Genomic DNA, 27172 nt, shown 5'->3' with positions numbered 1-27172 from the left:
ATCCACAGACAGCAGACAAAGAATCTGAATAGACATTTCTCCAAAAAATACACACAAATGGCTGATAAATTTATGAAAAGATGTGTCATTAGCATTCAGAGAAATGCAAATGAACATTACAATGAGACAGCATGTCACACCCATCAGAATGATTATAATGAAAGAGTCAGATAATAACAAGTGTTAGTACGTATGTAGAGAAATTAGAATCTTCATACGTTGTTGGTAGAAATGTAAAATAGTGCAACCACTTTGGAAAAATGTTTGGCAATACCTTGAATTGTTAAACATAGACTTACTATGAACTGAAATTCCAGTCCTAGGCAGATATAGTTAAGAGAAATTAAAACATACGTCCAAAAACACATGTACAAAAATGTGTACACAAATGTTCACAGCAGCATTATTCATAATAGTCAGAAAGTGGAAACAACCTAAAAATCCATGATCTGATAAATCAATCAACCATAGATACAGAAAGTATATTAATGGTTGCTGGCACTGGAGTGGGGTTAGGACAGGGAATGGGGGAATGACATTAATGTGCATGAGGTTTCTTTTTGGGATGTTGAAAATGGTCTAAATTAGACTATGGTGATGGCTGTAAAATTCTGTCTACTACTGAACTGTTTAAGTGGGTGATTTTATGGTATATGAAATAGATCTCAATAAAGCTATTGAAACGTATCCTTACCAGTAAGAGTCTGATACCTGTATCCAGGCTTCTGTTCCACCACACATCTGTACTGGAGATTAATAAGTGCACTGCTGATATGATGACTGTCTCCAATAAAGCATTTTCTGTATTCTGCCACACCTACAGTACAAAAATTATCCACTTTATTAGGCAGAATTGGATAATTTAAGTAAACTGTTAGAATAAACAAAATCACAAGCTTAGCAATAGGAAAATACTATTAAGTGCTTATTAGGATTACCATTCTAAAAGCTCTTGTGAACCCAATGGAGACAGACACAGAGTGGAGCTCTTGTAAGGAACTGTCCAATGAAAGAAATGCTATCATAGCGAAAGGCGACACTAGGACAAACAAAAAAAGACATTATTTAATTAAGGCAAAGTAACCTCTTCTACCACATTTTATTTTAGCTGATATGTGTTCTTCTATGAGCACATTTAAGCAATTAACTGAAAAAACTAATAAACAAACCAAAACATAAAAGAATGAACGCCTGTATGTTGTATATTACAAAAATATGGGAATATTTTTGTACACTTCCTAGCTAAAACACAAAATTAGTAGATTTTATCTTCTTACCTAGATTTAGCAAAATCCGTCTGATAACACCAATCTTCATAAGCCTTCTTTGCTTCTCTAAGAATAAAGTCACAGTTTGCACATTCTTTGGATAGAAAGGGTTTTGGAAAATTCCAAAGATACAGACACTCTGAATTTCTCTAAGTAGCCACAGTATTATAAGCAATATCATCAAAATATAGCCAACAATAGCCTGAGGACTGTTTTTGGAAATCTGTGGGAAACCAGCAAAATGATGCAGCAAACTAGTTTCTATGAGAGCCAAGACTAATATAATAATATAGAAAAGGCATTCCTTCCAAGTAAACTGTTTTTCTGACCCATTGGGTAAAGCCCTAGATTTGGTTCCAACTCTGTGTCCAGTCGCACTGTGTTTGAAGAAAAAACCCATGTCACTTAGGTTAAGACTCAGCAAGAACCCAAGTGCAGTCATGAAAAGAACCACACCAACAGTGCTGGGAATGAAATACGATGTTACCACTGTTCCAGCAGAAATGATGAACATTATTAATAACCTGCAGAGAAAAAAAGAAAGATTTGATTGAAAAGAAAAATTATACTTTGTTACACAGAACCTTAATATTTAAAGTAATTACCGTAAATGGGTTGACATAGATGAGCCTCCAAGGCCAAACTCTAAAATCTGCTCCATTGCCCATAAGAAAAGGGCATCAGGTGGGGGCAGAGTTCCGAGTGCCCACAGAAAGGGTAAAAATATAAACAAGATGTGTAAAATCTGATTCGTTTGTTCTAGAGCTGGTATGTTTACCGTAAACCTATAAGAAAAGGGAACATTTAAATCATACAAAATAATATAGAGAGAGGATCTTCCCAGGAAAAATAAAACACATGCAACCCACTCCCCCAAAACAAAGGAACACTTACAAAAAGATCCTAGTCCCAAACTGCAAAATATCAACATTTGTAAATTGTGACCATTGTCCTTCTCCCATAGCAGCTACTACCCCTACTCAATTGTGTACAAGATTAGCACTTAGAAAATATGTGGATTCCAATGTGGAAAGAAGTAATTAAAAGCAGTTTACTGAATAATTGAATTCAGGGATTTGTAAAACTGAACTGAGTCCAGAGCAAAAATATTTCTCGTGTAATTGTCTAACCTACATTGGCTAAAATTCTACCAATGATTGTTGAGTTTAAAATTTTCTAATTTAAAATTGTAAGTAACTCTAGGAAAGCCAAAGCCTTACTGATGTTCATAACGTTAGTAGCTAGCAAAGAGAGCTCTTTTCTTTTTCCTACTCTCCCAGTACTGTCTTACCCCCAGGCCCCAGAACTTGAAGTCAGTAGAATCAATATCAGAAGTTGGCAACATTAGGCTTATGAACGTGTCTCTGTGGATTGGTGTGGGAACTTAACTAGCATTTATAATATTGTTTTTATTTTATAGAGAATACAAACTTGTAAAATACAATTTCATAAACTAGAGATGATTTCTATAAAGTGGAGAAATTTGTTCTTCGTACAGCATTTACCAGTTAAAAATTAGATGGCTTTGAATGACTTAACAAAAACTCAAAGCACAGAAGCATAAACACTATCAAAATATAACTAATTTTTTTGAAATAAGGCTGACCATACTTTGTCCAGAAACCAATAATGTCCTAGTACTTACAGTGTTCAAAAGATAACTTATAAAAAACTAAATGTCAAAACTCACAGCATAATTGTACTTGAATACCTGAGCTGCTAGGAATCAAAGTCAAGGAGAAAGGCACCTTCTGTAATAATTATCCACTTAAGCATATGTTAACAGCCCAGAAGCAAATGTATAGCAACTATGGATATAATAATGACATAATGTGTTTGCTCCGAAGCTATCAAGACTATGTCAGCTAATGCACTGTCTCATAATGTATGTCCTTCAAATTTTATAAGCAGAGAATTAATGAATACAAGGTTAACAATATGATGCTAAATTAGAGGACAATACTTTTTGTAGTGTAGTTTTAAAATGTATTTCATTCTGGGAAGAAAATACTCAAGTGACAAAAAGGAAAATCAAACCACACATAATAAACCACAGGAAGGTCAAGGAAAACATGCAGATCTGTAGTTATTTTTCTTGTTAAAGACAACATTTCTCTTCCTAATATATTTAAGTATAGTATAATTTGTGTAAAAATAATGTATACTCAAGAATATTTTACCCAAGTTTGATTTAACCTCCCTAAATCTTTTTGTTCTTAATAAACAATGACATAGAAATTTTATTTATATACAAGAATACCATACATAAATATAAGCATTCGTATTTTGAGCAACCACACATCATGATCACTTTCCTGTATGACTCAGACCCAAATAATGATTATTGTGGTCAAGTCTTTCACATGGAAAGTATGTTTAAATTCTATTTCTGATAATGTAATAGGAATCTTCTAGGGCAAAATATCTAAGACCTCAAGAAAAAAAAACAACTTTGACTCTAACAGCTATAAAAATATTTCAAATTCTGTACACTATATCCACGTCCAGCAAAAAGATGTTTATAGTGGCTAAGATGAAATAAATATGCATCATACGTTCAAACAATTCCTGAGAGTCTATGAACTATAAGCACTGTAGATTTAATACCAGTCTTTGATGAAAATGTACAGAAAAAGTAAATTATTAATACACAGTGTACTGGGTAGAATAAAGAATGGGGAAAGAGAAAATATTATACTGTGAGGCTTGTCTCTTCAACTTTTACATTCTCTGAAATAAAATTAAGAAACAATTTGATATATCTGACAACTGTTCAAATTTGAACAGTGCACACATTTCATACATTTTTATCTGCAGTATCATATCTACTGTATAAAGATCATCTTCTTTATTAGTTTGTTAACCAGAAGCTAAAAATTTCTAAGTCAAGTGAGAGGTAATTTTTCTGCACAAATATGTCATCTTCTTCTATATGAACAGATTTGGGCCTGCTTTTGTCTTTTCCTTTTAGTGGAAAAAAACAAAAACCTGTTTGTAATGATCAAACCGTAAACATTAAAACTGTACATTAAATCCAACTATAATGTACTAAAAACATTTATGTCCTTTCATTCAGAAATGAGTAATGCAGAAATTCAAGGTAATCAAATTATAAATTAACTGAGATTTAAAAAAGAAATTAAAGAACCTGGAGCATCAATTTAAATGCAAAGGTGTATCATAGAAGGTATATAATTTCTGATTTCAGAAATAGCACAGGGAGACAGTAACTCAAGAATCTGTATTGTGAAAATAATCTTATAAACCTCCATCTTTAAAAAGGGGTCAAATGTATACATACACATGTAAACTTAATTTTATTCCTAACTTTTCAAAACCAAGTATTTAACTGTAACATATTTTACAGCTAATAAATGGTAATGGTACTAACAGAGCAATTATAGATGAATTTCCCATAAACTAATTTTTCCCTTACATATTTGATTGGATTAAGAAAAAGGATATTATAGTGTCCTCTGGTCCACAAATGTAGCACAATGAGAAGAGATTAAGATTTAAGGAATAGCAATTGGATACCTAAGAATAGGTCAGTTTCAGTATACAAAATAGCTAAATATTTTTAAATGTCTTATTTCAGGCTTCCATAACAAATACCGCAGACCAGGTAGCTTAAATAACAGAAATTTATTTCTTATAGTTCTAGAGACAGGAAAATCAGTGCCATTATGGTTGGGTTATGGTGAGAACACTCTTCCTGCCTTGCAGACAGCCAACTTCTCACTGCATCCTCACATGGTGGAAGGAGAGAGATCAAGCTCTCTGGTCTCTCTTCTTATAAGGGCACCAATCCCATAAGAATAGGACTACCCTGATGACCTGATTACCTCCCAAAGACCCCATCTCTAAATACCATCACATTGGGAGTTAGGGCATCAACATACAAATTTTGAGGGGGCAGAAACATTCAGTCCTTAACATTCTAACCCAGTCTCCCAAATTCATGTTCTTCTTACATGCAAAACACATTCATTCCATCCCAACAGGTCCAAAAGTCTTAAAAAATTCCAGCATCAATTCTACAGGCTAAAGTCCAAAGTTTCATCTAACTACCATCTAAAGCAGATATGGGTGAGACTCAAGTACACTCCATCCTGAGGCAAAATCCCTCTCCAGCTGTGAACCTGTGAAATCAGACAAGCTATGTACTTCCAAAATAAAACAGTGGGACAGCCCCAGAATGGACATTTTTTTTTTTAAATATTTTTGAGAGAGAGAGAGAGAGAGAGAGAGAGAGAGAGAGAGAGAGAGAGAGAAATAGAGCACGAGCAGGGAAGGGGCAGAGAGAGAGGGAGACACAAAATCTGAAGCAGGCTCAAGGCTCCAAGTGGCTGTCAGCACAGAGCCCAACACGGGGCTGGAACCCACAGACCGCGAGATCATGACCTGAGCTGAAGTCAGCCCCTTAACCGACTGAGCCACCCAGGTGACCTCAGAATGAACATTCTTATTCCAGAAGGGAGAAATAGGAAAGAAGGAAGGGGTGACAGGTTCCAAAGAAGTCCAAAACCTAGCAAGGCAAATTCTATTAGACCTTAAGGCTGAGGAAGAATCTTCTTGGTTCCATATTTTGCCCTCTAGGCCCCCAGGGTTGCCATCATTACCCAAACAGCTCTAGGTGTGGGTCCCACCCCCAACGCTTTGCAGGGCAAGTACTAGACCCAAGGCTTCCAGCTTCTAGTTTGTTGAAACCAAGGAAGTAGCCCTGACAATCCCTGAATCACTTTTGGGGTCATTTTTCCCCTCTTCTTAAAGACCTGTCAAATCTAAGAAGTCTAACAGCCTTAGTTCATTTCATCTGGTCTTTGACTGCTTTAGTTCAAACTGGCCTTATTTCTGGTCATATAACCCCTTGAACTCTTTAGTGTTAGTCCAGTCACACTCTTGGTGCTCACTTCAGAACATGCTTTCTCATTTTTTTTGCAATATGGCTACGCTGAAAATTTTCCAAATCTTCTAGTTCTGATTATTTTTTGCTTAGCAATTCCTTCTTCAATTCAAGCTGTTCTTTTAGCCACTTGCTTGGAAATCTCCTTAACTCTCTATTCAATTTCATCACTTTCAAGTTCTACTTTCCATAAAAATTAGAACAGTTTTGTGCCACGTTATACCAACAATCACCTTTCCTCCAGTTTCCAAGAACATGTTCTCATTTCTAAGACCTCACCAGAAATGCCTTTAAGTCCACATTTCTAGCATGAACCTCAAAACTCTTCTAGCCTCTACCCATTACCCAATTTGAAAGCCACTTCCACACTTTTAGGTATCTGTTACAGGAGCAACCCACCTCTTGGTATCAAAATCTGTCTTAGCTTGGGCTGCCCTAATGAAATACCACAGACTGGGTGGCTTACACAACAGAAATTATTCTGGAGGCTGGAAGTCCAAGATCAGTGTGCCAGCATGGTCAGGTTCTGCTGAGAACTCTCTTGCTGGTTTGCAGACAGCAGCCTTCTCACTGTATCCTCACATAGTGGAGAGAGAGAGAGATCAAGCTCTCTGGTGTCTCTTCTGATAAGGGCATTAATTCCATCAGACCAAGGCCCCACCCTCATTTTCCTAATCACCTTCCAAAGACCCCATCTCCAATCACCATCACACTGGGGGACAGGCTTTGATATATGAATTTGAAGACATTCAGTCCATTAAATGCCTTTACATTTCTATCTGGACATAAACCCGTGAGAGAGAAAGCTGCAATCTACAGAAACAGAGAAAGAAAAGTCAGATTTATAAAAGGTGAGCAAAGGGGGTTATCCAACAATTTTGTAAACAGTTTGGTAAACAGTTTTGTTAAAAAAAGTCTATTTTTCTTCTATAGCAAATTGATTTTTAAAAAATCAGTATTCATCCTACATAGTTATTATAACAAAATTAGAAACGTTACTCATCTTAAATTCACTCAATTTGTACATAATATTTATAGTATAAATTTTAAATTCTTCATTATACCCTCATAGGAAAATTCCATCTCCCTTTTCACAGGCCTCAGCCAGACTATCTTATAGCACATAGCTCCTTATTTAAAGTGAAACACAGAATTGAAATTTTGCTGATTTCTCTTACCAAAGAGTTTTCTTTTAACTCCTCAATAAGGTTTAATTACTACGTTAGTATGAATGTTTAACAGAGATTACTCCGAAGAGATTAATCATCAGAACAACTATCACCCAATGGTTTGGTCTTGATGACTTTCATAGATTCAGTTTTTTAATACTAAGGAGAGCTCATACTGTGTATGTATGCTTAAAAACAAAGCAAGTGACAAAGTATTTGGTAGCTTATTACCTGTGTGCAAGATCTACAGAAACAAAGAAAAAAATATAAAGAGGTCTCATAAGAGGAGTGATTTCATAAGTATCCTGGGTTTGGAAAGTCGCAGTCTCTGCAGCTGTGTTTACAATTAATGAATATTCTCCTATACATAATGTCATCCATCCGAAGACAAATTGCAGAACAGCGCCTCCTGCACTGCCATACAGCAGGGACATTCTATTTGGAAGCAGATACCATGTTCCAAGACCACACACTAACCCAGCAAGAAAAGAGTGAAAAACTGTATTGGCTATATATTTCTTGCCAGGAATGAGAAATTTGATAGTCTCAGCACCAGCACAACTTGTAAATTCATGTTCATCTTCCTCTGCTAAGATATCTGTGGTTAGCATTCTTTCTATGGTCACCGATTTGTTCCTGGCATATAAACTTGTGAACTGGATGATAAATGCAGTGAAAAGCATCAGTCCACCTGAAAGTGCTGCTGTGTAATAGTCTTCCAAAATCCCTAATTGATACAAAAGTGTCCCTAATCCACCCCAAACCCATGGCATCAGGAAAAGGATAATTTGATTAACATATATATAAGGAGGGGCACAATAGCCTAGTTTGAATCGAGGGCCTCCAAGAACGGTCTGTGGAAAGCGCTTCAGAAAGAAGTCCTGTTTGTAATCATTCAGCAGAGGCACATCTGGACTCATCCTTCTCATTCAGGATTATTCTGAAAGTTACATCCTCTTCTGTAACACAGCAGTCTCTAAGAAAAAGAAAAAGTCACTATTTGAAAATGTCATACTTAAAAGATGGGGGGGGGAACTCCACATTTCTATTTTATCTCCTTAATTCCTTCAAGGGCAGGATTTATAATTTCACCCGCTAGCTCCTCCCCATTGCCTGACATACATGCAGCACTAAACAAACAGTTGAAAAGTTGTTTTTTATTTGGGAAAAAAAGGATATTCATTATAATTTATCTAGAACTTATTATTTGGGATTAGATCTTAAATTAATGGAAATCAGATCTAATTAAATTAGATCTTAAAATTGACATTTTTAGATTTTGAAGGCAAAGAAACGTTCAAAAAGCCAGTGCTTTCAACTCAAATCTGCCAGTGGTTTAATCATTTTCCTAAGAGTTTTCAATGTTTGGTTTTAAACTTTTCCTCTATTATAAGGGTCAGCAAAATTTTTCTCTAAGGGCAGAAGAGTAAATATTTTGGGCTTAGTGGACCATATAATTTCTGTTACTATGACTCAATTCTGCTACATGAGTCAGTTCTGCTGTTGTAGCAGAAAGCAGCCATAGACAATACATACATAAATGGGTATGAGTGGTTGTGCTCTGATAAAGTGTTATGGTATTTTTACCCATACCTGTGGGCCAGATTCAGTCTGTGGGCCATAGTTGGCCAAACTCTGCTCTATAAAATGAACATATTCTCGTTGATTCCTTTGAATTGAAATGAAAATAGAAATAGAATATGGAAACAAACACTGTTAGTCATATCGTCTAGCAATTATAATAAATTTAGGATTTTCTGATAATTTAAAGAGTCAAATCCTGCTAAAATAGTAGCATTTGGGGGTGCCTGGGTGGCTCAGTTAAGCACTGGACTTCAGCTCGGGTCATGATCTCACAGTTCTGGGGTTCAAGCCCCACATTGGGCTCTGTGCTGACAGCTCAGAGCCTGCAGCCTGCTTGAGATTCTGCGTCTCCCTCTCTCTCTGCCCCTCCCCTGCTCGCATGCTCTCTCCCCGTCTTAAAAATAAACATTAAAAAAAATTTTTTAAATAAATAAATAAAAATAAAATAGTTACATTTCAATAAAGTCCATTGACAGCTCAATATGCAGTAGAAAGAACAATAAACTGGAAATTAAAAGACTCTAGGTGTCAGAGTAAATGCTTATTATTAGCTATGTTACCATAAGCAAACCACTTTCTGATTCAATTTTTAGCTTCTCTTTCTGTTATCAGTTTCCAAAATGTACCAAAACTAGGAAAACATGAAACAATAATAGGACCTATATGTGTTTTAATCTAGATTATTTCCATTTAAGGGCCAGAAAAATCGAAGTACCAAATAACGTGGATTCTCCACCTTCAACTTTTCCTTTTCCTGGGATATACTCAGTAGCTTATTCTGAAAAACAGTTGCCTGACACAAGATAGCTAGCAAAGTACTACCTCAGAGATCATATGTTGGGTTGGGAAAGAAAAATTATGTTTAAAGCTGTCTTCAAAAAGAAAGAGACATAGACCAATAAAATAGAATAGAGAGCCCAGAAATAAATCCTCACATATATGGCCAAATACGTGACAAAGGTAATAGGGAAAGGATGGTCTTTGCAATAAATGGTGTGAGGAAAGCTGAGTATTGACATGCAAAAGAATGAAATTAGGCCTTTAACACTATATACAAAAATTAACTCAAAATGGACGTTATGTGTAAAACCTAAAACAATAGAATGCTGAGAAGAAAACATAGGATAAAAGCTTCCAATACTGGCTTTGGCAATGACTTCTTGGATATGACACCAAAGGTACAGGTTACAAAAGGAAACCAGACAAATTAGATTTCATGAAAATTTAAATACTGTGTACACCAAAGACACTATCAACATAGAAAAGAGGCAACCCACATAATGGGAGAAAATATTTACATATCATATATCTGTCTGATTAGGGATTACAATCCATAATATATAGAGAACTCCTAAAACTCAACAATAAAATAAACCAACTCAAAAATTGGCAAAGGGCTTGAATAGACATTTCTCCAAAGAAGATATACAAATAGCAATAAACACACGAAAAGATACTCAACACCACTAATCATTAGAGAAATGCAAAGCAAAACTATAACAAGGTACCACCTCACACCCATTAGGATGGCTACTATAAGAAAAACAGAAAACAGCAAGTATTGGTGAGGATGTGGAAAACTGGAACCCTTGTGCACTTGGTGGGAATATCAAATGAGACAACTGTTGGGGAAAACAGTATGGTGGTTCCTCAAAAAATTAAAAATTGGATTACCATTTGATCCAGGAATTCGACTTCTGGATATATACTCCAAAGAAGTGAAAGCAGGTTCTCAAAGAGATTTCTGTAACTCATGTTCACAGCAGCATTATTCACAATAACTAAAACACAGAAGTAAACCCAAGTGTCCATCAAAGGAGGAAAAGATGAACAAAATATTACTCAACCTTAAAAAGGAAAAAAAATCCTGCAGTATGCTACAACATGGATGAACATTAAGGACAGTATGCTAAGTAAAAAAAAGCTAGTCACAATAAGACAAATCCTGCAGAATGTCACTAAGGCAAGATACTTAGAGTTGTCAAAATGATAGAAAGTAGAATGGTGGTTGCCATGGGCTGAGGGAAGAGAATGGCAGTCACTGTTGAACGGGTATAAAGTTTTACAAGATAAAAAGAGTCAGAGATGAATGATGGTGATGACTGCACAACAATGTGAATGCATTTAATACCACTGAACCATACACTTAAAAATGGTTAAGACAGTAAATGTTGGGGCGCCTGGGTGGCGCAGTCGGTTAAGCGTCCGACTTCAGCCAGGTCACGATCTCGCGGTCCGTGAGTTCGAGCCCCGCGTCGGGCTCTGGGCTGATGGCTCAGAGCCTGGAGCCTGCTTCTGATTCTGTGTCTCCCTCTCTCTCTGCCCCTCCCCCGTTCATGCTCTGTCTCTCTCTGTCCCAAAAATAAATAAACGTTGAAAAAAAAATTAAAAAAAAAAAAGACAGTAAATGTTGTATGTATTTTACCACATACACACAAATTTAAAGCCATCTTAAAACAGCCTTTCTTTTTCTCCTTCTTTCTTCTTCTGTTCTTTCTTCAGTTTAAAACAGTCTTTCTGAAAGTCAGTCCTACCCAACCAATATCAGCCCTAGAGACAGTTTTCAGGCATCATGAAAGATTTGGAGGTCACCATTAAGAATGACTACTTTAGAACACCTCTTGTTATGCTGTTAGGAAGTTCTTTACTGTAAACACCATATTTAGTCTTCTAGTCATTGGACTTAGTTCTACACAGAACAAGTCATAGCTTTTACTTACATGACAGCCGTGCAAATACTCACAAAATAACATAACCGTAGGGCCAAATGGAACCTTAGTCATTGATGGTTCAATCTTAAGGAATGAAAAGACTGCTTCCCTCCCCTCTGAATAAGCTTATCTCCTGTCTTGATGTCAGGCTCAGTGTACTTTATTCTGGTATGTTGTTCCGTACAAGCCTAAGGTAAAGGGCATATTCTTGTGAGCAGGTGTAAGTATTCTGATTTCAATTATCCACAGAAGATGCCATCAGAAAGGAAAATGAACTTGGATGTCTGGCCTGGGATTTTTCAAGAGACTGGAAGTGCCTGAAATTTTCCCAGGGAGTTAGGTAAAAGCTGGTCCCTCCTGCTCCACTGAGGCAAATTAGAAACAAGGTGAAATGGCTCACTGGGCCAGAAAGCCAGAAACTGAAGACACCTTACAATCAGATTATCTGGCTTCATGTTACTATCCATATTCATTTACCTTTTAGTACTTCTGAATCTTTGGTAGAGTTTAGTTTAAATGTTCTTACCCATTCAATGGAATATTCTGTGATTATATTCCGAACAGTGAAATACTCTGAAGATCCGTTGTTGATATGGAAACAGAAAGATGCCATGACATGTTGAAAAGTAAAATAAACACATTGATGATCCCATTTGCATTTTTTAAAAAAGGAGTATATATACCTGTGTGTATACATGATTGTATATAGTTTGTATAGGTGTAAAAAGTTCCAGACAGCATACATACTACAATGTGATTGTGTGTCTGTGTATTTTACATAGAACATTTTGATACCTCTTCAAATTATCAAATAACCTCTAGAACTCTCGGCCCCTTGCCCTGCAAACACATCCCACCCTTTTCTCTCTGGTGTCTCTGCTCATGTTCTTTCCATCCTAGGATGCCCTTTCTTCCCTTCCCTAATTAGTAATTTTGGTCAACTTTAGACATTCAGTCTAATCCTTTCTGCAAATTCCCCAGAACGCCTAGGTCAAACTGTGCCTCTCTTTTCTCTGTATAACAAATATTGCTTGTCCATACTTCTCATCTTGTAACATGTATCAACATAGGGCACTTCTTGTATTATTCACCTCTTTACCTGTTATTTTTTCATTTGTACTTATTTTCTCTACTAACTAGTTATTTGTGGGCTGGGGCCAAATCTTGAGACACTTCCGATTCTCCGTAATATTTAGTAAAATATCTTGGCATGGAGAGGCATGTAATACATTAATGGTATAAATAAGATGATTAAAATTAAAAGACAACACTAAATACTGCTGTTTAAAAGGGAAGTTGGGAGTGTTTACTGTTCGTTTTTTTTTCAAAACCTTCTTCCTGCATATCCTGCCCCACTAACAGTAAACTTGCAAACTCTTTATTCTCAGTTTTTAAATGTTTAGAAAATAATTTATTGATAATATGGAATAAATAATGGCACTTATTGATAGTATTATTGGGTCAGAGAAGATTTTGCCTAGAGCAGTATATTCCAAAGCAGTATGCTCCTACAGGAACAGGATGAGCCTGAGGGAGAGCCTGAGTTTCTGGGACAGAGAAGGAAATGGCTGTAGAATTTTAATGTGACAGAAATCCAATTGTAATTTGCTCTCTATCTTATGCAACATTTTAACTTTCTTCTTTGTCAGGAAGAAGGAGCTAGTTCATACTAGGAGTGAAAGGCAGAGATAAAACAGCAGGTAACAGAGTCAAAATAAGGCAAGATCAACCACAAAAGCAGTGAGAGCACATTATGAAGTATTAAGAGAATGTTCACACTTGAGTCCCCTCAAGACAGATTTGAATTATTTTCATGTGATATTAAAAGAAAGGCTGAAGGATACAGAATTATTTGCCCTACACAATGTTTCTTAAAAGGGAGTCCATGGTCAAAGAAGCTTGATAAATAACACACTAGGACATCATCTTGAAGAGTCACAGTGGATATCAGCAAACTAAAGACTCAGAGACATCTTTGAAGTTAAAAAAACAAAACAAAACACGACTGCAAACCTGCTTAAAATGTATCATTTGAATTTTCCAAACTTACTCGAACAGGAAACCTAACTTTCCCACCATATCTAGCAACAGATCATGTGTGTAGTGTTCTCTGTAAATTGCTTGAGAAATACTGGCCTCAGCTTCAATTATGATCTTAAAGATTTAGCTAAGCCAAGAGAATTAAAAAAATATATCTATCTTGGGGTGCCTGGGTGGCTCAGTCGGTTGAGCGTCCGACTTCGGCTCAGGTCATGATCTCACACTCAGTTCAAGCCCCGCATCGGGCTCTGTGCTGACAGCTCAGAGCCTGGAGCCTGCTTCAGATTCTGTCTCCCTCTCTCTCTGCCCCTCCCCTGCTCATGTTCTCTTTCTCTCTCTCAAAAATAAATAAACATTTAAAAAATATATATATCAATCAGGGGGCACCTGAGTGGCTCAGTCAGTTAAGCATCAGACCCTTGATCTCTGCTCAGGCTATGATCTTGCGGGTTTGTGGGTTTGTGACCTGCGCTGGGCTCTGTGCCTACAGTGCAGCACGGAGCTTGCTTGCTTGGGATTCTGTCTCTCCCTCTCTCAAAATAAATAAATAAACTTAAAAAAGAAAAGATATACCAATTGAGGAATGTCATGAATAACGCTACACAAGGAAAAAGATTATGAGGGAAATTTGTCAAGTAGCAAGTATATCAGATTGCTGAAAAGCTTACTTCTAGTATGGATATTTTTTTTCTAATATCTTAAAGATAAAAGAGGATTGTACGGGGCTGCCCCGGGTGGCTTAGGTGGTTGAGTGCCCAACTTCGGTTCAGGTCATGATCTCATGGTTCATGAGTTTGAGCTCCATACCGGTCTCGCTGCTGTAAGTGCAGAGCCTGCTTTGGATCCTCTTAAGATTTTCTCTCTCCTTCTCTCTCTTCCTCTCCCACTCACACTCTCTCTCTCAAAGATAAATAAAACACTAAGTATATATAAATGTATATTTATACATATATGAAGGATTGTATGACAGAAACTGGAAATTCATTAAAGCAAAAAAAAATAAACTGATACTGTGAGATATTTAATTTAATTACAGATCCTGGAAAAATTTTTAAATATTTTCTTTATATAGAGCAACACTTACCATTTATACCAAGAAATCTCCGATTTTTAGAGAGAAAGAGAGAGAGAACACGCACACGAGCAAGCGGGTGAGGGGCAGAGAGAGAGGAAGAAAGAGAATCTTAAAGCAGTCTCCACGCAAGGCAAGGAGCCCTATATGGGGCTTGATCCCATGACCCTGGGATCATGACCTAAGCCAAAATCGAGTGGCATGCTCAACTGACCAAGCCACCGAGTACCCCCAGAGAGATCTTCTAAATTCTAATCTGGATTACTAAAATGGAAAGTAAATTCAGACTAATTAAAACTTACTTCCTGAATGGGAATTTGGCATACATTCTCAGAGACAATTTCTAAACAGACTGATGCATTTGTATGGCTGCAGCCTCCAACATGTTAAAATGAAAAATGGCTCAAGGCTTAGGAGGAAAAATGCTGTGAAAATAAAGATTAAGGGATAAAGATGGCATCACAACATTGATTTTGGCCATATGCTGTTTTCATATGCTACTCTGAAAGTGGGCCAACAAAATAGCCATAGAAACGCTGCTTTATTTGGAATTTGAGCATTATCTAGAAGGGTGAGAAACAGATCAATCTGGCAATGTACTAGGAAGGAATTCTTATTTTTCAACTTTAATGCAGGAATCAGGCAAGATACCAACCTGAAAAAAATCCCTTAAAGGAAATAATAAAATAATAATAATAAACAAAAAGTGGCAGTTTGCAGGGGATTACAATAAATTTAAAGTTTTCTTAGTCAATTGTCTAATTTTTGTTTAGTAAAGTCTACTTGTTTTTAATCTATCATTATTTTTATTGATTGGCTAATTTCATTCATTGAATCCACACTTTTTTTTCTGTTCTATTGGATTCAGATTTTTTTTATGGTAAGAACACTCACCATGAGATCTACCCTCTTGACAAATTTTTAAGTGTATAATACAGTATTGTTAAGTACCAATACAATGTTGTACAGAAGATCTCTAAAACTTACTCATCTCACACAACTAAATCTTTATATAGCAAGTCTTCCTCCTGTTTCTTCCTCCACCAAGTCCCTGGCAACCTTCATTCTACTGTTTCTAGGAGTCTGACAATTACAGATACCTCATTTAAGTAGAATCATGCAGTATTTGTCCTTCTCTGACTAGCTTATTTCACTTACCATAATATCTTCAAGGCTTATCCATGTGATCACATGAGGCAGGATTTCCTTCCCTTTTTAGGGCTAAATAATATTCCATTGTGTGTATATACCACATTTTATCCATTCATCTGTTGATGGACAATGGGTTGCTTCTGTCTTTTTGGCTATGGTAAACAATGCTACAATGGACATGGGAGGGCAAATATCTCTTTGAGATTCTGATTCCAGTATGTGCAGATATATACCCATAAGTGGGATTGCTGGATCATATGGCAGTTCTATTTTTAATTTTTTGAGGATCCTCCACATGGTTCTCCATAGCAGATGCACCATTTTGCATCCTACCAACAGTGTACAAGGGTTCCGATTTTTCCACATCCTTGCCAACGCTTGTAGTTTTTCTTTCGTTTTATTTTATAATAGCCATCCTAACAGGTATGAGGTGACACTGAATCCACACACATATGTTGAGTATGTCTGCCCTGTGTGTCAACTATATTTTTGTTATACTTTCAGGAAACTTACTATCTCCTAGTATATTTGTCAAATTTTATTAAATCTTTGCTCTCATATATTTAATTTCTAAGAGTACATCTTTAATGCCTGGATGTTCCTTTTTATAGAATCTTATTATTTCATTAATATGGTCTATCTTTCTGGGAATATTCACTATACATATGTGTGTACATGTAGATAAACATCATCTAATTCCTTTGTAAATTGCCTCTTTTTAAGTGTTCACTTCTTGGGGCATCTGGGTGGCTCAGTCAGTTAAGCATTCGACTTTGGCTCAGGTCACGTTCTTATAGTTTGTGAGTTTGAGCCCCACATCAGGCTGTGTGTGCAGGCACAGAGCCTATTTCAGATTCTGCGTCTCCCTCTCTCTCTCCCCCTCCCCACTCAGGCTCTGTCTCTTTTAAAAATGAATGTTAAAAAAAAAAAAGTATTCACTTCTCATTAATTTCAAAGAACTTTTTATATATGAAGGATATTAGCTCTGACATACATTATAATCTTTTTTCTCTCCCTATGTTAACTTGTACTTGAAGCACTGTCAGAAGATGTTGGTGAGGATTAAAGAATTCATTTTGATAGCTGTTAATATAAACAAATGTGTTATCCTTCCTTTTATAGAGAAATAGTTAAACGAAATTTAGTATTTTGATACATTTAAACTTCTGAATACCTACAATGTACTAGGTAATGGTAATAAGGCTACTGTCTGATCCAAAGAAGATTATAATCCAGTAGGGTAGAGATCATTTGCCTGTCAAATAATTGTTACTGGTAAAAGTAACTCTGGAATTATTTTAACTTTCATTATGAAGAGAATAAGCAATAAACAAAGTTTACAAATAACATAGAATTATTAAAAATAAACTTTTCAAGAAAAAGTAATTGCTGCTTGTTTAAAAAATGCCTACACAAACTTTGTCAGTAATAAATAGAATGCCTCATCCGTGTTCCTCAAAAGTATTTTAAAAAATTTGAAAGGAGGGGCACCTTGATGAAAAAATTTGAAAGAAGGGGTGTCTAGGTAGAGCAGTCTGTTGAATGTCCAACTCTTGATTTCAGCTGGGGTTGTAATCTCACAGTTCATGGGATCGAGCCCTGCATCAGCCTCCGTGCTGACAGCATGGAGCCTGTTTGGGATTCTCTCCTTTTCTCTCTGCCCCTACACTGCTCACACCCTCTCACTCTCACACACACACTCACTCTCTCTCTCTCAAATAGAGACCTAAAAAACAAAATGAAAGGAAATATACTGAAGTTCTACTTTTCTAAGCATCACCACCTTTATTAATATGGGAAATAAAAAACTTCATGCATGTCTAGAAAAGAAACAACATGGCCTACATCTTGAGTACTCAAAAAGCATGCTATGATTAAGTAATTCTCATTTGCTCTGGATCAAATGACCTGTTACTATCAGAGCAGTTTTTTTTTTTTGAAAGTTTTATTTATTTTTTATTTGTAATTCTGAAAATACATTACGAACGTTAACTAAATGCATACCATGGACAAACAGCTAAATTCCTGAAGAGCCTTTTGAAAGGCATTTGGTGCTAAAACATGAAAAACACATTTCATGTTATAGTTTATCACTTACTATAGTAAGTAGTTTCTTCTCACCACCAATAAAAGGAAAATCTACTCAAGCACCTAAAAAGAGTCTTGGGGCACCCGGGTGACTCAGTCAGTTAAGCCTCATGACTTTTGATTTCAGCTCAGGTCATGATCTCAAGGTTTCTGGGTTTGAGCCCCGCATCAGGCTTTGCGCTGACAGCATGGAGCCTGCTTAGGATTCTGTCTCTCCCTCTCTCTCTGCCCTTCCCCAGCTCATGCACACTCTCTCTCCCTCTCAAAAATAAATAAACATAAAAAAAAAAAAAAACGAGTCTTAAAATGAAAGAACAAGCACAAACACATCTCTCTGATCAACAAAATGGTATTTATTCAAATTCCAGATTTGGGGAGGATCTTTGAATCTATGAGTTTTCTGTAAATTCATAGGAATTGGTCTGTAAAGAAAACAATGAATGGAAAGGGTAACTAGATAGATCAAAGGATCATCCTTCCCAAATGTATAACACTAGAATATGAATGGTTAGCATTCCATACTCTTGGAAAACTAAAATGGTAGAGAATAGCCAAGGTCACATCAGTGCATCACAAATGTGCCAGGCCAGCTGACACTTCTGCTTCTATCCCAATCCACCTCTCCCATACTGCACACATCTTACCAATCACAAATGCAAAGTGATTAACAAGTTTTTCTTTCAAAATCAAGTATCAGGTGAATGAAGTCTACCATTCACAGGGATTACCAGAAATAAATCAACTTATTTTACAGAAAAGAAAACTGAGAACCAGTGATAAGAAGTGACTTAATCCACACATAATGTCAGTTGGTGGCTGACCGAGTTTTTCGATCATACCAAGCCATTGTCAAATGAAAGGCAATTTTAGAGGTTAGAGAAATAGAAGGATAATTTGGGAGAAAGAGTTTTCAGGGAAAAGTGGACCTGACAGGAATCTCCAAAATGTCAAAATAGGAAACTTCTGTTAGCCAAGCCAGCCTGAGGATACTGGCATGTAGGACTCCTTGATAAGAGATAAACACAAGTGGGAAAGTGTCTAGAAGAAAAGATTCTCACCATCAAGAAAATGAACAACCCCCAGAATGGGAAAAAATTTTTGCAAATCATATATATGATAAGGGACTTACACCTAGAATATATAAAGAACCCTTACAACTCAATGGTGACAAAAACAAAGAAATCAATTTAAGGAATTTCAATAGACATATATATACTAATATATATACTAATATATACTAATAGCCAACAACTACACAAGTTTCCACATCACTACTCATTCATTAGAGAAATGCAAAGCAAAACCACAACAAGGTATCACTTCAAATCCACTTGACTGGTTACCAAAAAGACAGAAAACAAGTATTGGTGAGGTGGGGGGGGGGGGGAACGGAATCTGCAAGTAGTTTTGTAAAAGGGTGCAGCGGCTTTGAAAAACAGTCTGGCAGTTCCTAAAAAGGCTAAACAGAGAGTTACCATATGACCTAGCAATTCCATTCCTAGGTATTTACCTAAAAGAAATGAGAGCATAAGTGTACACAAAAATTTGTACATGAACATTCATAGCAGAAATATGAATTTTCCAAAAAGTAGAAACAACCTTAATGTCCATTAGCAGATTAAATAAAATGTGGCACATGCATACAATGGAATATTTTTAGGCTATAAACAAGAATGAAGTACTGATACAGGCTACAACACGGATGAACCTTGAAAACATAATGCTAAATGTAAGAAGACAATCACAAAAGGCCACATATTGTATGCTTCCATTTATATGAAATGTCCAGAACATGAAAATCTATAAAGACAGAAAATAGGTTAATGTTTGCCTAGGGCTAGTGGGGATAGTGACAAGTGGGGTAGGGAATAAGGGAATAATTCCTGAAGATTACAGGGCTTTTTTTTTTTTTTTTTTTAAAGCAGGTTCCATGCCCAGCAGGGAGCCCAACATAAGGCTTGAACCCATGACCCTAAGATCAACACCTGAGCTCAGAATCAAGCGTCAGATGCTCAACTGACTGAGCCATCCAGGTGTCACCCTTTTCTTTAATTTTTCATTTGTTTTTACTTTTTAAGGGCCTTCTTTAGCAGTGATGAAAATGTTCTAAAATTGACTGCAGTAATCTTGCATAATTCAATGAATATACTAAAAACCATTGAATTGTACACTCATTAAAAATCTTTAATATTTTTAAAACTTTTTAAAAATTTAAATTCCAGTTAGTGAACATACATACAGTGTAGTATTAGTTTTTACAACAGAAAAAGAAACAGAAAAGTTCCCCGACCAGGTATTGTCCATTAATAACTAGTAGGAAATTTAGGAATAGCTGACAGGTGCCCCGGTTAAATTACTAAAATGGCATTGTCTGGTCATAGAGTCAGGCTCTGGATGCTATGATAAAAGTCTGGAGATTTGGCATGGGTGGCAGTGGACACCAAATGACACAAAGGATGGTCTGTGCCCTAATTATATGAATGATTTGGGACACCTGGGTGGCTCAGTCAATTAAGCCTCTGAATCTTGGCTTCAGCTCAGGTTATGATCTCAAGGTTTTATGAGTTGGAGCCCAGCATACACTGGCAGCCATGAGCCTGCGTGGGATTCTCTCTCTGCTCCTCCCCCACCCGCACTCTCTCTCTCTCTCTCGCTCTCAAAATAAACAAACTTTAAAAAATGGTTTAACAAAACGAACAAACAAAAAGAACGTATCTAATGTCAGATAGCTGAATACAAGAAAAATGATTGGTAAAGAGCAAATAATCAATTCACAGGTCTGATAGATAACCTCTGTTGTAGATTTCGTTGAAGTAAACACTGGTCCTTGACAGAGTTTTGAAAAAAGGCAGATTAGGGGTGAAAGAGTTATTCATGTTCAGGGGGACGTAAGTTGACCAGGCCGGGGCAAAAGTGGTCTAGCTGGACATAAGGAAAGAGTACAGGACTATCTAAGGGACGCAGTTTGTAAACTGTATTGGTGAAACAAGGACATCACTCAATCAAAACCCAAAGGACCGTTTTCCATCTGACCAGTGTCTCTTAGAGACAAAACGCTGTAACTCAACAGGCTAAAGCAGTTTTCTGAAAAAACTTAAAGTCACATTGATTGATTCCTCTAAGCACGGAGTTCATCTTCCGTCTAAAAAGTGCAATAATAGCATTTGAAGGTTTTATAGCGAAGAACAAGAAATGTGCGGCAACTGAAACTGCAAGAACGTGACTCTGCAAAGTCCTGGAAATTAAGGTGACCAAGAAATCCCCTGGTGGATGTCGGGGTTCGAACGTACCTCGAGTCACCCGAGGGCAGAGGCGGTGCGAAGGCATCCTGGGGACTGCATTTTTGCAGGTAAACCCGGGTTGGGCGATCCCGCCCAGAGGCTGCCGGCGACCCGAACGCGAAGGCATAGAAGCTGTAGCGGCCAGGCAACCAGCTCCCCGAGGTCACGCCTGAGCCAGCTCCGCGTTTCCATGGCTAACGTCAACTCCAGCGGGTGCCACCGCCACCGCCGCGGAACCGAGATCGCACTCGGGGGCGGTTCGGGCCCCCAGCTCGCCCCGCCCCCGGCTCGTGCTCGCTTCGGGGCTCTTACCCCACCGCCGGCCGAGCGAGGCGGAGCTGGGGAAGAGGGGCGCTTTGTTCACTCCAGGCCTGGGCCCACGCTCCCCTCACCCGGGGCCGTGGGAGACTCCGGGACTCTGGCCTCGCCTTGCGCCCACAAGCATCCACAAAGGGACAGGGGCGGGGGTCTCCGGTCCAGCCCTGAACTTTCACCCGGGCCGCGCCCCTACGCAAAAGCGCCGTTTCCCTGGTGACGTGACGTGCCCGAGGGAGGGAGTAATGCTTTCTGGCCGATTGACGTGCGGCAGCCATTTCGCGAGCGTTGGTTTACCGGTGGTCTGACCGCCGATTCTGGAGTGTAGGGTGACTCCACCGCTCGGTGTTTTGCACTTGTATTAACCACATCCGCACTTTGGCCATCGCCACTTGGCACACGGACGGTAGTAAATATTTTTAGTGATACTTCATACGCCCTCTTCAGCTTGGAAGATTTGGAACTGGCTATACGTCCTAGCTATTGCCCTTTTATTGCATACTTTTTCTCCCCGAGTGGATTTGTGGCTGCATTTTTAAATGCGAGGAACCAAAATGCCCATCATTGAATCATGCTACGAGGAAGGTATCTGTTAATAAAATGAGGCAAGGTCCCCTATCCTAATTGCGGGCGGGGGTGGGGATGGGGGTGGGGTTGTTGAAAGCCCTGGCCCACTGTTACTACTTAGTGGCAATGTAAGATACGGGAATCTTTGGAAGGTAGCCACAAACTCCTAGTTTTGCCGGTTTAAAGTTACATGCCCCGCGCCCACCGCCTCCATTTTCCAAGAAGTTTGATTTCTTACTCATCTTCTGGACACCTTCTGGATTGCTTGTTGGAAGTCTACAAGGTGGCCCCTTAGAGCATTACATTGGAAATTGGTCTCAAATGATTTAGAGGCTCTTTAAGGGAACTCCGAAGCCAATTTGTCAGTATTAAGGTACTTCTGTTTCCTGTGTGATTGACACTAGCAATTCTGCATACTCGGGACTTCTAAGTGCTCAAGGACTGTCTTGTTTGGATCTCTTTACCTCGAAACTATAAATGCGGCCCTTTTTTGGTTTGTTTTCTGGTTTCACTGGAAATGGTGGCTTAGTTCTCAAGCATCTAGGTTTTCAAGCTGTAAGGAAATTTTTGTGTGTGTTAATATGAAAAGAAAACCAAGGATTACTCTATTCAGAGGGAAAGTGTAGTTTATTGTAGTTTATTGTGGGAAGAAAACCCTGTGCAGTTTCAATAACGTACATGTACTTGACACAGTTAGCAGGTAGAACCTTTCATAGTTCAGTGTGAGGGGGAGAGGTACTCTTGGTCCATCCCTAATGTTTCCCTCACTTTCAGGGAAGACATACTAGCCTTAGTCATCATGGGTCAGGATACCACTTGACATCTGCAGTTGCTAGAAGTCAGCGTAGTGTGATTAGCGGTACAGGCTCTGGAATTAGGAAGTCCCAAATTATTGGAATCTTGACATCGCAGCTCCCTACTTGCGTGATCTAGGGGTTACCTAATCTTCCTGGTGCTCAGTTTTCAAATCGTGTAAAATAAGAGAGAAAATTTATCGCACAGGGAGTTGTGTAGATTGGATTAAATAACCAAATCGCTCAGTTAGGCACAGTTTAAGTGCTTAGTGAGAACGAGCTGTTGTCTTTATGAGGAGAGGCTGCATTTTTGCCACCTTCAGTTACATAGAATTCGATCAGAATATTTTTGTTGTTGTGATACCTGCTGTAGATATTTGGTTGTTAATTTTTTCTTTTTTCCAATGTGTTGGTTACTTTGCCCTTAGAATAAGATTGGTAAAGCTTATGGTACAAGGCCTTTGGTTACTAGTGTATAAAAAGTAGTCGTTCAACATTTACTGAAGTAGTGGTTGTTGTTTGCCAGGAATCACACCTATTGCTGCAGATTCAAAGTCAAATAACACATGGATTCTATCCTCAAGGAATTTACTAAAATATAATGAGAGACTAACAAGGACATCAGTAATACTGAGTGTGTGATAAACAAATAGGCACTGGGGCCATAAAATAAGTACAAGTTAGCTGGATAAAGATCTGGGAAAGGAGGTATTTCAGGCAGGAGAGCACCATTCATTCAATTAACAAATATTTAGAGCATAAGTCAGGTACCTATGGACCCTATTTAATGTTAACCGTATGAGATAGCTTATTATTCTCATTTCAAATATAAGGAACTGAGCTGCAGAAAAGTAAAATAAATGAGATTTAGAACTGAGCGTTTATCTGTATGTCTTCAAGATCCGTTTTTTTGTTTTGTTTTGTTTAAACAAAAAAATCCGTGTTTTTGTTTTGTTTTTTTCTGTTAACCCTGCTGATTGATATACAAGGAAACATTACCAAAAATCTGGACCTGCTTCAGCCAGAGAAAATGTTTACCCAGTCATTATCACGACATACCTGTTTTTGTGTAATGGTAATGCTCATTTTCAAGTTACTCCTCTTGCCATAAAGTAAAACAGACAAACCTAAAATCCTAAAAGCCTCACTCTGCCCCATTGCTCACAGGTCATGGACCAGAGGACTCTGAAAATAATGCAGAGCTGCAGCAACACAGGGTAAGATGATTTAAAGTGGAGAAGTGGCTGCAGAGAATTTGAAAGTTGAGCTTCCAGGGCAAGGCAATAGAACAGCTAAGATTTGGTAAAGGATTGGATCAGGGTGGGGATGGTTGGGGGAGTTAAGGAGACCAAAGAAAAAAGATGAGCCTAACCGTCAAGCTGTGTGACCACAAAGTTTGAGGAACCCTAAAGTAAGCATACGAGGAATAGGTTTGAGGGTGAAAGAAAGATAATCCACTTTGAGGCGTTACGTGTTTTAAGGACTTGGGGGATATGTCCGGTTGCAGATATAGGATTGGACCTTGGGAAACAGGTCAAGACATAGAGATTTAGGAGTATTCTACATAAAGAAAGTTATTTGAGGGGTGCCTGGGTGACTCAGTTGGTTGAGCATCTGATTCTTGATCTCAGCTGGGGTCTTGATCTCAGGGTCCTGAGTTTAAGACCTGTGTGAGGCTCTGCAATGGGCGTGAAGCATATTAAAAAAAAAAAAAAGTTAGGGGCGCCTGGGTGGCGCAGTCGGTTAAGCGTCCGACTTCAGCCAGGTCATGATCTCGCGGTCCGTGAGTTCGAGCCCCGCGTCAGGCTCTGGGCTGATGGCTCAGAGCCTGGAGCCTGTTTCCGATTCTGTGTCTCCCTCTCTCTCTGCCCCTCCCCCGTTCATGCTCAGTCTCTCTCTGTCCCAAAAATAAATAAACGTTGAAAAAAAAAAAGTTATTTGGAATCATGAGATTTGAAAGAGAATGCCAAGGTTTGGGTATTACTGAACGTGAAAAAAAAACATCAGGAGAGAAAAAAAGGGACTATAAAATGAGATCTAAGTAAGAAATTACATGTAAGAAATTACATGGCTCATTTCATCTAATTTCTTTATGTCACAAAACATGATATGCATCTCAGTGTGTATGAAGACCATGTGAATGGGCATGTGGTGGGTAGCAATTTTAGTATGTTTACAGGCATATGGGTTGGGTGACGTTGAGTTATGAGGCTATTACAGATAAGGAGTAGGGTATTATGGTAAGTGAAATAAGTCAGAAAGAAAAATACCACATTCTTCCACTTATATGTGAAATCTAAAAAAAAAAACAAAAAGCAGAAACAGACTGATAAATACAGAGAACAAATTGATGGTTGCCAGAGTGGATGGGGATAGTGGCATGGATAAAATGGGTGAATGAGAGAGATTCAGGCTTCCATTTATGGAATGAATACGTGGCAGGGATGAAAAGCACAGCATAGGGAATATAGTCAATGGTATTGTAATAGGGTAGTATGGTGACAGATGGTAGCTGCACTTGCAGTTGGCATAGTCCAAGCCTCTGTGTTGTACACCTGAAACTAATGTAACATTGTATATCAACTATACTTCAATAAAATTAATTAAAGACAAGGAGTGACTAATTGTTAACTTTAAAGTTTAATATTGAAACTTCCTTTAATATAGAAAAAAATTTCATACTAGGTAAACATTCGTAATTAGGACCATAAAATAAATAATGTATACTGTAATCATAGCTTTGCCATTAATTGGTTTTAAACTTTGTTGGAAATTACAATATATTCTAAATGATAATTCTGAAAAATGTATATTAATTTCTGATGAGTGTACAGTGGGAAGGATAGAATTTCTCAGATTATGGTTTTAAGAATTTTTAAGGGGGGCCTGGGTGGTTCAGTCGGTTAAATGTCTGACTTTTGATTTTGGCTCAGGTCATGATCTCATAGTCCTGAGATTAAGCCCTGCTTTGGGCTCCATGCTCAGCATGGAGCCTGCTTAAGATTCTCTCCCCACCCCCTCTTGCCCCTCCCCTGCTAGCTTGCTCACTCTTGCTCTCTCAAAAAAAAAAAAAAAAAAAAAGTTTTAATTTTTCATATAGTTCTTAAATTTCATTATTATTTCATATCACTAATTTCACAGATTAAAATTTTAATTTCAGGAGTGTTTAAATTAATATTACTTGAGAAAGTTGTCACCAATGGAAACTTCTTTTAGGTATTTGTTTGAAAAGAGCACAGTAGAATTTTTGGTAGACTGAAAATCACTAAATTGGAATATTTAAAAGGCTAGAGTTTCAGTTTTTAATTACGTTAAATTTCATAAGAGTTTGTGACTATAGCTATCACTGAAAGATCAAACTCTGTAAATATCCATATGCGCATTCATTTGACTCTACTAAAAATTAAGGTACACATAGATCTCAATTACTTACAATGATTTCCCTTTATATTTTGGTACACATAAATAAGAGCTGACTGTGCAGATTTCATAGTGTTTATTCCCAGTGTCCTACACTAAGATTGGAACATAAATTAACCTCTTCTATTGACACTGTTATCAAGGATATGTCTTAATACTCATTTCGAAAGCTAAAGCTGAAGTTTTTAGATGTCCTTTTCCTGGCATTTGCCTGCTAACTCATTTATTTGTAAATGTACCAACTGTTTAGGATCATGTGAACATTATCTTCACTTTCCTGTAGAATGAACGTATAAGGAAGTGCAATGAACAAGTTGCCTTATAAAATTTTGGTTGAAATTGTAATTGAATGTGTGTGGAGTGGGGTGGAAAGGGAGTTAGTATAATTCGTCTGAAGGTAGAGGAAAGTTTATATGCCTTCTCACAATCTTTCCAGACTCATGATGATATTATTGCTATTGAATGGAAAAGTCCACACTGGTTAGAGTTACTTCCTACAGCTTAAATTGTGATGCCCTCTTTAGGTTAATATATTTAAAAATATGAAAACTAGAGGTTACTCACAGATAAGTATTTATAGGAAATGAAACCACAGTTTGGAAAAAAAAGACAACACCATACATACATAAAAAACACACGACCAAAAAAAAAATAAAAACCCGACCAAAAAAAAAATAAAAACCTTGTACATAAACTAAGTATCAACGACAAAATGTATACATAAAATATAAATAACAACAACAACAATAACCAGTTTTGGTGGGATAGTAGATTGGAGATACACTTTGAAATTTTGCTTGGCTCT

At 37.6% G+C, this 27172-nt stretch overlaps 1 protein-coding gene across 1 annotated transcript in view; it reads right to left on the bottom strand.

Moving 5' to 3' along the window:
• PCNX4 (pecanex 4) overlaps positions 1-21719 on the bottom strand; it is a 39703-nt gene extending 17984 nt beyond the window's left edge. The window contains exons 1-6 of the mRNA XM_030319239.1: positions 21281-21719; positions 7575-8319; positions 1874-2053; positions 1278-1792; positions 939-1039; positions 695-817 (exon numbers count right to left, since the gene is read on the bottom strand). Coding sequence (XP_030175099.1) covers positions 695-817; positions 939-1039; positions 1278-1792; positions 1874-2053; positions 7575-8272 — 1617 coding nt within the window. The 5' untranslated portion in view covers positions 8273-8319; positions 21281-21719. The remainder of the gene's footprint in view (positions 1-694; positions 818-938; positions 1040-1277; positions 1793-1873; positions 2054-7574; positions 8320-21280) is intronic.
• Positions 21720-27172: the final 5453 nt, after the last annotated feature.

Source organism: Lynx canadensis, chromosome B3 (assembly GCF_007474595.2).
Source record: "Lynx canadensis isolate LIC74 chromosome B3, mLynCan4.pri.v2, whole genome shotgun sequence".
Taxonomy (NCBI): Eukaryota; Metazoa; Chordata; class Mammalia; order Carnivora; family Felidae; genus Lynx; species Lynx canadensis.
This window is presented reverse-complemented; position numbering and strand designations above follow the sequence as displayed.